General features: G+C 40.1%; 1 protein-coding gene across 1 annotated transcript in view; it reads right to left on the bottom strand.

The window, feature by feature from the left end:
• MYH10 (myosin, heavy chain 10, non-muscle) overlaps positions 1–14,311 on the bottom strand; it is a gene marked incomplete at its 5' end in the record, with an annotated part of 86,183 nt that extends 71,872 nt beyond the window's left edge. Inside the window, one exon of the mRNA XM_010195095.1 lies at positions 14,155–14,311. Coding sequence (XP_010193397.1) covers positions 14,155–14,311 — 157 coding nt within the window. The remainder of the gene's footprint in view (positions 1–14,154) is intronic.
• Positions 14,312–14,688: the final 377 nt, after the last annotated feature.

The following is a 14,688-nucleotide window of genomic DNA, read 5'->3' as shown; positions in this document are numbered from 1 at the left end:
TCCGAATAATTTCTTTATTCCTCTTCTTTAAACCAAGTTCTGCTGGACTGATAAGCACAGACAGGGATCTAGTTACAGAGATGAAGCATGCTTTTATATTTTGTGTTTGTCTTTAAAATGTTGCCTAGATACTCCATAAACTATCATCAAACACTTCACACTATGAAGTGACTCGCAACAAACATCTCTAACAAGCTAACAGCAAGACTGACAGGCACAAGTTTGTTTGCCAAGTCCCTACCTCACTGTACACCAAACAGACCGTGACACACTTACACTCCCCATGAGCTTTCTGCAATAGTACTGCTTATCCTACATTTCACCTCTACCATGAGTTGTGCAGTAATCTTCGCTATGCACAGCTTAGTCAGTCACTCCCCAATGTACGTTCTGCAACCCCACAGAGACAAGGGCAGTTTACAGCAACACAGTCAGAATTTTGCCAACAGTAACCCATGAAGCATTCAAGTGACTTTTTCAGAAAGCATGTAATTTGCTAACACCATAAAGCTGAGATTTCAAATTACAACACCTAAATTTCACCAAGGCAGTACTGACGAAACTGAACCTATGCATGCCCAGAGCATTCCAGTACAATACATCCATCAGTCATAAAGGACCTGGACAGCATCACTGCCAGGTTACTCTGTTTAGGTAAGCAGAAGGAGGGAGACATCACAGGTACCCTCAAGAAAGGTGAGTAGGATCATTGCGCTGTCCTTCTGAGAGCTGTAAGGAACCTCCGGAGGTCAGAAATTGTCAAGGACACAGGCACTCTTTAGGGGAAAACCACCACTTCTGATGTGTCTTGAAAATGCATTTATCTTTTTCTTTTTGCCTTGCCAACATCAGTTTATTAATCTGTTGGTCGATTTTCACACCCAAGTCTTACTTCTTTGAAACCATCAAGCAATGAATTCGCAGAAATTCTCATTCTTCATCCCAAAATATGTAACACTCATTCATACTAGCAGTAAGATCAAATTCAGGTGCACTCCACTCCTCATGGGTATCCAGTGTTTTAAGATTTAGAATAATAATATTTATCAGATTGCTTCATCAGTGCTTTGACACTTTTTCCTCAAAACACTGAAAGTCTCAATGCTGGCTCAGACACCAGTCCATGAAGAATTGCATCAGAAGTCTCCCTCGAGCCCAATGCCATCCGCTCCAATGACAAATACAACAGCACTGCTTTAAATCAATTACCAGTTCTCAACTTTGCCTGTTTACTTGGTATTTCTCATATAGCATGATACAAGACACAGCCAGCATCTGCTGCATTTCCTCTGCTTAGAAACAGCCTATCTGAGGAAGCTGTCAGGTTGAACAGCCACAAACCACTTTTGACAGACCAGCATTTCACTCTTGCTTCTCTCATGGAGGTATCTCAAAGTAGACAAAGTACAAGTCTCCAGTGAATGGCAGAGAAAGCATCTCTTCACCATGGGGTGGAGGCACTGATGCAGACGCTTTATAGGTGCTCCTGATATTTGTGAAGTTAAAATAACTTTTGTAAAAAGTGGTTCTATCCCTTGCTCTAAAAGATGTGAGGTTTGAGATAAATCCCAACAGTCATACTTCAGTTTTGCTTGCTGACTGACTGAGTACGTGGAGTTAATTATTATTAAATGAAGCACAGCAGAGGTCAGTCAAACCCCAGTCACAGTTTACCCTGCAACTTGTTTACAGTGAACCGTAGCACTGAATACAAGTATTTCTTGCGTGTCTAGAGCAGACTTCACAACCACGCTCATTACTCGCTCGCTCAGTCCAGATAGCTCAAGCTCCAGGACAAGCGCCAGGGCAGACACAGCACCAGTGGCCAACCTAGCACAGCATCAGCAGACCCTGGAAGAATTAGCCAAGCTATGAATTGAGGCTATTTTAGAAGTCATGAGTACGGTATTTGCACCACTAGCTTGAAATTACCCAAATTCCTAAAGAAAAAATATCATGACATTTGTTTTCAGAGTTGCTAGCCAGGGCTGAATCAGCATAAAAGGAGTCCAACAGCTATTTGTTTTCTATGTCCTGCCCACTTAATGAAACTGTGGGTAGCTTCTCCATTACATGCCAGATAAAATTTGACTTTTTTTTTCAGTCCTCATTAAGTCTGAAAAAGCTCTAACATGGTTTATGATTTCACTGGCAATCTTTCACTAACTTTATTAACTATCATTAAGTGATGCTTTAGTAAGTCTAGCCTAGAAATTAAAATAGAGTTGCTAAATTTGTGAGCAGAAGATAACAGGTAACGTATTCCTTCCTTAACAAATTCATTCAAACAGGTATAGATTTATAACAAGACTCACAAACACCCCTGATCTGTTATGTAATACCAAATGTATTGAGCCTTTTGAAATGGGCAACAGCTATAGTTTAGGAGATGAGCAGAGACTACGAGTCAGCCTTCAGTTTGGAAAAAGCCTAGAGAAAACTGCAGAGTCCTGAAGGCTGATCCATGCTGTGAGCAAGGGCCAAGATGTGCAAAGAGCCGGTACTTTGGCTGCAAGAGCTGACCCCACGCACCACACCATCGAGTCAGTCCGGCCAGACACAAAGACTGATGTGACTGATTTCTTGTCACAGCCAGTGACTGACTCTCACAGAAGCATTTAATGCAACTCAGCTGAAGGGCAGTAACAATCCATAAGGCAGCAACTTCTTGAAGTGCTCCAGCTTGAGCTGCAAGGACTTGCTCACTTACACTCACTGCTCTTCACATGACACGGGTGAGCAGCTCTCAGCCTTCCCAATTTGTGGCTCCCGAAGAGCGTTCCCAGTAGAAATGAGCAGCTCCTAAATCTTCTACACAGGTCATCCCTATGCTTACTTATCAGTTTTTATTTGCATGCTGCTTCGAAGTAATCCAAGATCAGTAGTAGCTGGAAAGCCACAGGCCAGAAAAGGTTTATTTAGACTGCAGAGTGTTTAGCATAGCAGCGGTCTCTGTTCTCCATCAACCCTGCTTAAGTTGCTCCGTTTCCTATGTAGTACAATTTTGTCTAGACAAAGATTACAGTGTCAACTGAAACAATGATTCAAGGAGGTCCTTTAACTGTAATATCTGCCATTTAAGCTCACTCATTTAACTTTTGGTCTTCTCCTTTCTAAACAAATAAGCAAGCACGAATCACTTGACAAAACTGGCTGTGAAGCAGCTCTCACTCCAGTGGGCTCTTCCCAAGCTTTTTCATTCTGCCTAGACTCCACAAATTTGGAAAGACAGCAAATACGATAACAGTACGCAGCCAGGCTTTCCAACTTGAACACAACATGGTCAGTGGTTTGGCTTTTTGTCCCCAGTCACACACAGGACAGGACACAGACCACTGAGCACATCAGACCACCCCCAGTAAGATCAGCCATGCTGTACACACCAGGGATTTTAACACATCACCTAGACACAGCTGGGCTAAAAAGCTGTAAACATTTCTCTGCTGTCTCTTTTCTATGGTTTATAATAAGCCTTTTGCTAGGTATGTTTATCTGAAAACATTTTAAGTCTCATATGTGCTACATAGACTTCTTCTACCTCTGTTCTTCAGCAGTGAAGTCATTACTTTTTCCAATCACTGAACACCATCAGAAATTCGAAAACACTTTTCCAAGAAAAATGTAAAAATCAGTTACAGTCTCATGAGCTTCCACCTCTTCACATCCCAAAATGTTGAGGCTACCTTGTGGCTATGGAAAGGTGCAAAACAACCAACTTTGTATGCTGTGCAATGTTTAAGAAAAACAGGTGGGGTTTTTTCTGGGGGAGGGTAGGGGGGAGAAGGTCATTTGGAAGGAACGGATCTCTCAAGTTAAGTGAGACAGTTCAAACATTAAAATCCTTTCCTCATAGAACCCAAGTTAATGCTACTTTCTCATATTTTAAACACAGATTTCCTTTAGGTTTGATTATCAAGAGTTTTTATTCAACAATTCAGAGGACAAACACCATGCTTTCCCTATCCTCTTGTGCCTAAATTGCCAGTAAATTCTCAATAAACTCTATTCCAGCACAACACTTTGAAATTGTTAAATATAAATCCATCCTTCAGCTTGTAAAAAAAATAATATATATTTTTAATGTATATTCAGATCTCCTTTCCTTTGGAGAAAAAAAATATTGACCTTCATTTCTTTAAGGTCAAAAGAGCTTTTACTCACATGCACTTGTGCAGGCATGCAAGCATTTTCATCTTTGCCATTTTTCTGAACACAAGCATCACATATCCCTTACACTATTTACAGGGGGGAAATCCTTACAATCCTCTTCTCTCTCTCTCCCTTGAGCACATAGATCTGTCACAAACATTTGTTTCTAGAAATACAAAGCACTAACATTCATCTGATAGTTTCACTGTATCTCCTGGTAACAAAAGTAATCCTTCCCTATCAGAAATGGTCAAGAACATCCATTGTTTATGGAACGGCTTTGATTGGTGGGGTCTGCTTTGGTTTTTTTTCTATGTAGCTTAATAGTATTTCCATCTAAAAATCTAGATCATATTACCCTAGGAGGAGGCAGTATCTCCCTGTGGAAGGCAAGAGGGGAACAGGAAGAGCATCTCCCTACCAACTACAACTTTTCCCCACCCACTTTCAGCACCTAACAGTCCCTTTCTTCCAGCCTCAGCCTTCAGTAAGAAAGGGGTGTGAAAACCAATGACACAAGAAGGAAGAGGATAAACATCGTAGGAAATCTGGACCCAGTAACTACTGTGAATTCATTACTGTACTAAAGACAATATCTCCCTGTGGTTTTGTGGATCAAAACTTAACCTCATCTTTTAAATCTATTTCATTTGAGATGCCGAGTGCAATCACGAACAACTACCGCTTTTAAGAGATACAGTGACATTTTACCAGCTGCCTTTTCGCAGCCAGTTTAACACTGTGGTGCAGTAACAAATAATACTGCTGGAAAGCACCTCAATAAGGACGAATTAAGCTCCATGCAGTCACAACGAGCTAGGAGCTGTGCTGCCGTTTCTCATGGTCTTACCAGCCTCTTCCAAGCCAGCAGCAGCCTCCTGCACCCCTGCCATTCCCACGCACTGCAGCAAGGCCCCCACCAACCAACCACGCTCCACAGCGCCCAGTGCTGGGAAGACACAGACTATTACTATTTAATCCACATGCACTTTCATAAGCAGGTTACAAAGTCAACTTACTGATACAGCAAGACAGACCACATACAGTCAGAACTGGTGTCACACACTCCAACAGCAGAAATGTAAGGACTAAAATTACCAGTTAAGGAAGATTCCCCATAACATTTTCCCAGTAGTCAGAAAATTCTCCTGCAATTTCCTGATCCATCATCCTCAAACTTCACAAATACCTCAATTTGCCTTTTGGACAAGCATAGGCTTTCAGCACCCATCACACCCTGAGGCACAGACTGCCAAAGCTTAGCTACGCTGTTAAAAAAATTGCTTCTTTTTGCTGTTTTGAACATGTCACATGTGAACTTCAAGTAATGACCCTTTGTTCTGGCATAGGAAGAGATGGGGTGGGGTGGAGGATTGCTATTCCCTTGCCCAGTGCCACTTCAGATTTAGACTTCTGTTATATCTGATCTGAATTATTATTTCCATGCTGAATGCAGTTTTGATAACTGCAGTTGTTCTTTGAATGTCTTCCCGTCATATTTCCTCTTCACCCAAAGCAGAGAAAGGCCAGAACTGCACAGAGTGCTGAAGATAAACTGTATTGTAAGTCTATAGTAAAAACATTTCCTGGTTGGATCCCTTTTCCAGTTACTCCTCACATTCTCTGCCTGATTTATAACCATTACTGAACACTGAATTTGGATTTCCACAGATCTGTTTCATGCCCTACAGTTCCTCCTCAAGCAGTAACAGCTCCAACACTACTAAAGTCCATTCCCCCCAGTACACCCCACATGTGCCACTCCACAACAGCGGTCTCGCATGCCATTTTCACCTCCTCTACTCTCTGAGGTGCAGTTCTTCACACCAGGCTCTCATTTTTGCTACTCTGGATAACAATGTAAGCTAAGCACTCCCTCACAATCTCTTCTTTCTTCAAGATAAGACGTTTATAAATGAGAAGCATCAACACAAGCACAAGTTCCAGCGGGTTTTCAACAGTAACCCTGCCACACAGCAAAAGCTGAAACAATGGACAAGATTGGTCAATCTTTAACCAGTTCTTCATGTATACGAAGGCCTTTCCTCATATTGCAGTTACTTATGAGCCTCCGGTTAGGATCATTACCAGATCACTTTTGGAAAGCCACATAGGTCAGGTCATATCAGACAGCCTGTCTTTGTCCACACAGATTCACTCACAGATCAGTGCATTTGCGAGACACGATTTCTCTTTTGAAAAGCCATATGGAGTCGTCAGATATTATTATATGCATGTTCCTGCAAAGGCTAGTTTTATTCTTTGGAACAGTTCCTACCAACATATTTGGCACTAATCACAAGCACACTGCTCTTCATATTCCCAGATCTGAAAAGGAATCTCAGAAAGACAGCACCCAGTAGCTGACACCTGGGTGCTTTGGTACCAAGTGTTTTGTGCCAAATGCTCACATGCAGCACAGTCGGTCAGCTGTTCCATCTCGGAGCTCAAAAATTTGGTTCTTGCAGTCTGCTATCATAATTTTTCTTCAGTTTGGGAGTGATTCCCTGATGTTTTCCTCTAAGGAACATTCCCAGCCTGAGAACTTCCCTAAGCAACTTAATGGCAGACAGACACCGAAGGAAATACTCCTATTTTTTCCTGCTTTCTTCCGGGTTTTCCTTCTATACATCATCTGATGGCTTTACCATCACTCTGAAAAAAGCCATAAAAAAAGAATTTTAACGCCCTGGAGTATTCAGAAAGCCATGAACTTTTATTCACCTTGCTTTATGAAACAGCATACTAGAGGTGCCCAACACCTTGCAACTCTGAATCACTGAGGAAGATACACAAAGTACACAAAGGCTGTCAGGAGTAGCCAAATACCTGAAAGTCTCAAATATGGACAAGTGAAAGGATGCTGGATGATGCCATCACTCTTGGTTGGGAAGCTACATATGCACTGAGGTATACATTGGCAATCATATTTGTGATGTGAGCCTTGGGTTACTGAAGACAGAGCAGACCATCACCACCAGCCCCTCACCACTTCTCTCCACTTGCTAAGTGCTAAAACCAGCGCCTACTTCTTGTTGCTTCCTTGCCAGAATACAGCAAGTAAATTTAAGTAAATGGGAAGGGGGAGCTAAAAGGAGCTACTGCAATTGCTATCAGTAGTAGTTATAGCACAGCTAAACTCTCAGTTCAACACCCCAGAGGAATGCAGACACTACTGATAAAAACCAGTTACTGTGCTAAACACACAACACCTAGCAGTGCTGTTATAGTGCAATGTGCTGTCAAGAGCACAGTACATTTAAGTTTGTTGCACAAGCAATAATATCTTGATGTATGTCATCTGAAGGCTAAAGCCAAGCAGAAGCAAATTATCCATTTCACAACTACCCAGAAATACATGGAGTTTAATTTAAACTAAAGCTTCAGAGTAGAAGCAGGTGCTGGCTGAGTAATATGTACAAAATGATTCATCTCATGAATGATTCCATAAATTGGATGCACTTAAGTCTTGAATTCCTGTCCGTAGGCTAGCGTGGTCACAGTTCAATTACGAAGCCAGCTTGCATAGCAAGTTTTAAAATTAAAATCATCATCAGTTGGTCAGAATATCAACTGAAAAGACCATGGAACCGGCTAATCTGTGCAACACTTCACTTCAGAAGGGGGGAGCAGACACTCAAAGCACCAAAGAAACTAAGAATTCTCTATGTAACATTTGTCACTCCCATCTCATTTTTAAGTATGAGAAAGTTACTTCTTGAAGTTACATAAAAAAAATTTAAGTCAACCACTTCAAGTAACGCTTCTAAGGAACTGCAGCTTAAGAAAACGTTGCTTACTGTAAATATCATTATGCCTAATTACCTTTGTAACCTTGAGGTTGAACACCAGTAGAGAGCAGGGATCCAAACATTTTTTACACAGAGAAAGACAAAGGTTGGGAGCTCTTGTCACAAGCACTAACGTACTAAAACTTTTCCAACAGTAACAAAAAAGCTGTGGAAAAAAACCCAACATGGTAGTACACTACAATGTAGTCACAGAAACCAAGTTCAACAAGTAATTGCTACTGATGCCATTCAGAGATGGTCTAACAAGGTGCAATAACTTAAATCATGAAAGTAAATTCACAGTCACTGAAGCACACAGATTTAATACCAAGAGACAGGACGGAAGAGCAAAGGGAAGGAGGTGAAATATTGCACAATAGGTTCAGCTGACAGAAGCATTTCCCATTTTACTTCAAATTCAAAAGTAATGAGGTAGAAGACCTTTTCAGCATTTCTTGCTATCTCTTCCCCTCCACTCAGCCATTAAGTCCACTGTATATCACATTCCTGGTACACAAACCAATTTTGATGTTAATGTTATTATCACCTAAGTATTTCTGTTCCACAGCAGCCAGACTGGACAAAGTAAAACACAGAAATCACAACATAATAAAAACACCTATAAATCCTGCACATCACATTTACTAAGCAGCTGGTTCTGCTAAGACTGGCCATCCTGCACTTTGTGACTAGTTAAAAGGCTTTGGGGAATCTTTTGGTAAGTCAAGATGTAATGAAAATATCGAGATATTAACTGTATATAACAGATTCTATATGCTCCTCACTCCCACGCTTTTTAGTCTCAGGGAGATTTTTTTCCTCTTCCATTCAAAAAATTTAATGGACCTTTAAAGAAGAGAGTTGTCATGTGTTAGTTTCAGTTTTTCCTTCCATACTTTTGGGTGAGGAGAAGCAACAAAAAGCCATCTCCACAGGGAACAATTAAGATTAACTAAAATACAGATCAATATGATGTTTTTAAAGAGAGCAGTATTGTATCCGTAGACAGCACTGGCGTCTCCAACACCAAGTGTTCACTTCACGTATTACACTGTTTCCGATAAACCTTCTCTGCAGCAACAGGATTAAAGGCAGTCCTAAAATATCAGTGCTAATTCAGAGCTCATCAAGATGTCCTCGGGGAAACAGGATAAAAAGGAGAGACTAAGCATAATTATACAAGAGTAATATTAGTAGGCAAGCTTGTCTTTGGCAACAAAAGGCAAACAAGTTTTCCTTAATATCACCTCCAAAACACTTTTAAGAGACAATGTATAAAGGGGCACAATAAAACAGTGCTGTCCTTCCACTAGAAATACAGTGGGGGAATAGGAAGGGAGGAAGGAGGAGGGAGAAGGTAAAGCCAAATATGGTAAAAGCACTAGAGAAAAATTTATGTTAGTGTTGCTTTCACACAATCAAGTCTCCCTTGCTAGGAAAATAAAGACAGTCACAGATGAACTATTAGACTGACAGAATTAGTTTTCTTAAAGAAAACCCTAGTCCTTGTCAAAATGTTTTCTTCTTACTGCTTATAACTTATAGCAGTACAGAAAAACACTAGCAAGTCTTGCAAATTGTATTACCAAACAGAATTAAGGTCAGTGTTGTCACAGGGATTAGGATACCGATTCCTTACGACCATGTCAACGGTCCAGCAGACGCGAAAAACTCAGCCTAGCATTCTTTTGTGAAGCACACCAACTCCAACCCTATGCATTTCTGCATTTGATTTCTGTCTAGGGTTAAACAGTTTCAATCTGCCTAGAAGCCCCTGGGTTGTGTGTACTTACTGCTTCAACATAATATTAGGAAAATGAAGAGAAAGCACGGGAGAAATCCACTAAACCACCTGTGAAGTAACACTTACCCTACTACTACCACACTACTTTGAAAAATAATTACTAGGGGAGAGAGAGGGGAAATCCAGTATGTAAAGCTGAATTGCATGCTATTATCTTCTGAGGTCAAGGCACTAGGTAATGAGTCTTTTCCTGAAGAGAAATCCTGACTGTCATAACCAAAACGCACCCAAAGCCTTGCTTGTTTTTAATAAGACTCTGTTCACACTCCATCCTTACTGGAAGTCTTGCAGAAAAGGCAACACTTAAGAGGTCAAGCAATCCATGAGGTTTGCTTTTCCTTGCAAAACTTGTCTCAAATCCCTTGTGCATCCCAGCTGCACCACCACTAACTGTTCATCTGCAACACTGTGCCATTAAAAACAATTCTGCACCTCCCTGTTTCTTGCAACAGCTTACACTAATTCAGTGCAGCTCTCAAGGGAATACTGCTCCCCCTCCAGAATGACAAACCAGACTTCTTAAACACATTCCCTATTTTGTGGCTTTTCCCCCCACCCCTTTGTCCTCCATGTTTAACAGGCACGGAAATTGATTTTCGGCCCATTCTCCTCCCCACTAAAGGGCACACTGGGAGCTGACCTGTGGAGACTGCAAGGCTGAAGCTCCCCCTAAACAGGAAATTCTTGAAGGGGACAAGAATAGAGGAGCAGTTTGGTCATGGGCAGTTTGCAGTGCCTCCATACAACCTTTTACTGACTGACAGCGTACTGCGTAGTGCGTTTGTATTGTCAGTTTAACAAGACGGAGCATTTCTAGGAACATTTAACACAAGGAGTAACTATTGAGATGCACATGTAGCACTTGTTTCTGCTGATCAAAAAAACCTTTTGCTTTCATAATCTGAAACAGAAATCTGTATTTTGCTGTTTAAGCACAAATACTATTTTAAACATACAAACCATCAGATCAGCAGAAACAAAGTTGATCTCTAATCATCCATGCTCTGAATTAAAGGCATGAAAGCATTAAGATACTGAGTAACAGTTCACTGGCTGTGCTCCATTACCAGCACAGAAAAACTGTGTTTTAGAAAAGGAGGTTGCTCAGAGTCACAGGTCAGGTCCAGGTATTCTGTGAATCAGTATGAACACATCTCACAAACATCTAGAAAATGGGTAGCTTGTGATCAGTTAGAAGCAAAGTAAATATGATTATAGTGAACAAAATATTATTGAAAAGGCCAAGAAAATACACCAACCACCTTCACTGACCTAAATTAGTGGCCAAGATATTTTTATAAGGGTATGGTCGTATTACCCAAAGGAATTGCATTCCTATGATTTCAATTTCAGGTTTGAATCCTAATAGTTAAACTTTTGATGTCAAAAACACTGGAAATGCAGAAGTCATTCATATCAAAAGAAACCTATTCATATGCTGTAAGAGCAATGCTGTGACTTGAAATAACACTGAAAACTCATCTTCCCTACCCCACTCTGTATCATCCTCTCTCTGCCTCCCAAAGCAACTATGTGCACAAATGTGGCCATGAACTGCAGAAGAATGGTTTTATAATTACAACTCTGTGTTAGTAACTTAGCAGCAGAAGCACCTTGGTCAAGGATTACGCTGCAATTAAATGCTAGCAGAGACCTCCAATGACTTAATCTGAAGCCCTGCGATTAATACAGCTTGGTTAAAGATCTATTTCTACTAGTCAAAAGTTTGATATATGTTTTGTGTTTCATTACTTAAAGACTGAAAGTCTATCAAAATATAAGGCACAGTTTGAAGATTAAGGATGTTTTGTGCATTATGTTAAACACTTGGCTGAAAGGGAAAACTTAGCTCTCCCTACCAAATTCTTCACTCAGTAGCTGACCTTGTGTTGCCACTCATAACCAGAAAATAAATTGAATATTGTAATATCTCATACCATTAAGACAAGTATTATTTGATGTTCTGATGACTAGAAAACTGTAGTTGTTGCAACTGTAAGTTTTATTTATATGGAGACTTAAAGTCAAGTTCCCTGATGTGCCTTTGTCTCTGCATCAGGCCCCACCAGAGGCTCTGTAAGCAGAGGGACCGGCACCGAGCAGTGTTAGTGCCAGACTTCCCCACTCACCCTGCTTTAGAGGAATACTCACTCACTACTCATTCCCATCATGGCCAATCACAGTTTTGCAAGACTATATATTGCATAAAATCACCAATACAACTAGCAGTGAGTCTCACACTTCCTGCAAGCGTATCTCCAGAAGAAATCTGTACAACACCTGCCTCCTAAAGGAAGCAGTGTCCACAAACAGTTTCACAAGTCCATTTCAAGTTCAGAAGCAGCACTGTTTTCCCCTGCCTCTGGAGGTCTCTTTCTCCAATTCACCCTAATCAGGCAAGAACAGCTTGCTTAGTAAAATATTTGCCAAGAACAAAAATGCTAATGTCTGTTCTAGAGTTTTTACTTATCCCTGACAATGCAATTGTGAAGGCAAGGCATCAACAGAAAGTTCACTGGCTGATTGCAATCGCTTGCTAAAATAAACAGGGAGTAGCTCCATGCACGTGAAGGGCACTAGAAACACAGGTTTAGTTAACCCTGAAGAAGTCATTCCCTAATAAATGGATCCTGTTGCATAGTTTTCAACTATTCTTATTCCAATCTATGGCTTCATTCTTTCACATGAAATAATTCAGACTATAAAAATCAAAAAAGAAAGCAAGCATAGAAAGTCAAACAGATCTGATACAAAATATAAACCTCCCTATACTTGTATGGATAGAAACCAAGACTGTTCACATATACCACCAGGTGAATTTTTTTTCCATTTCATTTTCCAAAAATAGTAAGTTTTGTACATGCAGCAAGATCTCCAGAGATATAAATCAGTACTGGTGAACAAATATATAGAGCACCTGAAGCGTGAACTACTGTCATTGACTTACTTTATTAAAGGACATCTGTCTCAAGAACTTTTCAAGAGATACTGTGCTTTTAGAGGGGGAAGCTCTTATCCACAAGCCTCTTGAGACTGCTAGGAATAAACTCCTTAAGATTGTTTTAAAGTTTGCTCTGTTCTTCCACCTACACTTGTTATTAGATGACCTCTGATCTGAGCTGTTAGAGGCTGTTGTTCTGGTGAAGAGGCCATAATTTTTCTTTCATAAAAACACACAAACAGAGCTCCAGACATCCGTTGAGAAGCGTGACAACTCCTAGTGGCCTCAATTTGCTGCTCTCCCATTGCTCACCCCTGCATCACCCCGCTCAGTGGTGATGGCATAGTTTTCTTCTGGGGTGAAAGAGCACTGGGTAATCCAGCAACCTGTATGTAGTTTATTATTAAGCAGCCCTAAAGACAAATGCACAACTGAAGAAATGAAGACTTACAGTGATTTATTTTAAAACCAGAAATGTCTTTTTCAAAAATATTTATCCTTAAATGGCTGGTTAACCTTGCAGCAGAAACGGTGTTTCCTCAGTTTGTGTGAACTAGGTCAGATAGCTTTTACCCTACTTCCGCTACATCTATACCAGGTTTATAGCAGAAAACATGGTAAGATTTTCAGACCTGCCTCTTCATTACACACACTTTTTCAGATACAACTTGCTGGCATTCCCACATCAGTAAAAAAGCCACCTAAATATGAACTAATACTGGATAGCATGAGCTGCATTTCCAACGCACTATGTCAGAAGTGCAATAGCATGTGTTTATTTCAACACATTTATAAAATGTCAGATTCACAGTTTTCATATTTGTCCAGCACAGCTTTAAATTCAAAATTCAAAGCATGTGCCTGCCATAAACTTATTCTCTGTTGTACTACAGACATGATCTATACCAGTTTGGAGAAAAAAAAATAGTATCCTCAAGGTTAAGCATTTTCCTGACCTCTTTTTGAACTCGAACATACTATTGTTTCATTGTCATTTCAGATTATTTTTCAGCTGCTAAAACACCAACATTATCATAGAATTAGAGAGACAAGTCATTAACATACTTCAGCTTTCTCTTTTTAATCACACTTTTTCATCCTTACCTCATTCAAAGCCAGTGCACTAACATCTTTTGACATGAATCTTATCTCCTCCTTTTTTAAGAGGTATTTCTACTGAAAAGTTGAGTGCTGCCAGCTGGCACAGTATGCCTCCTGTTAGTGTCAGTTTGCTTCTGAGCCTCAGAAAGCCAGCCAAATATGCCATAGGGGTTAACCTCCAAGTTACTTCTATTCTGAAACTTTAAGGTTCTAGATAAGAAAAGCTGGGACGGGTGGAAGTTAAGTACTAGAAAAGATTTTGATTGTGTTAAAAGTTATTATACAGCTGGATAACAAAGCTCCTGAGTTTTAGGTACATTCCAAAGAGTTGTCAACTAACTGTTAAGTAATATTGAACTAATTCTTACCTTGTAGCATGCATCTATATGCAGATTCAGATATTGCATAAATGTGCGGTGGCATTTCATGGCGCTTCTTCCCTCTGTACATCTCAATAATGTTTTCTGAATAAATCGGGAGGTTCTTGTAAGGATTTATAACTACACAGAACAGCCCTGAATAGGTCTAAAAAAAAAATTAAAAAGAATTCTGTTAGTTAACAGTATTGAAACAGAACTACAAAAAGCAGATTAAAATTTTCATAGATTCTGTAATATTTACCTTAGAACAAAATTGAGGTCCCTTTCGTTAAGCAACTCAAAGTACATGCTATAATTCAAGTTACTGGTTTCTAGTTCTCTAAAAAGGCTTTTTAATTACCTGCATAAAAAGATAACACATGCGAGTAAATATGAAGTGGGGCATCCGATCTCTTTCCTACAGATATTTAAAACTCCCATTTGCCAAGTTACAAGATTTAGGGACATCTTTCATTTTATGTGCATTGGAAGTTATTTCATTTTTGAAGGAACTGATAATCTTGATTCCTCTAGTGAACACGG

This window comes from Mesitornis unicolor, unplaced genomic scaffold (genome assembly GCF_000695765.1).
Source record: "Mesitornis unicolor isolate BGI_N332 unplaced genomic scaffold, ASM69576v1 scaffold152, whole genome shotgun sequence".
In the NCBI taxonomy this organism is placed as follows: Eukaryota; Metazoa; Chordata; class Aves; order Mesitornithiformes; family Mesitornithidae; genus Mesitornis; species Mesitornis unicolor.
This window is presented reverse-complemented; position numbering and strand designations above follow the sequence as displayed.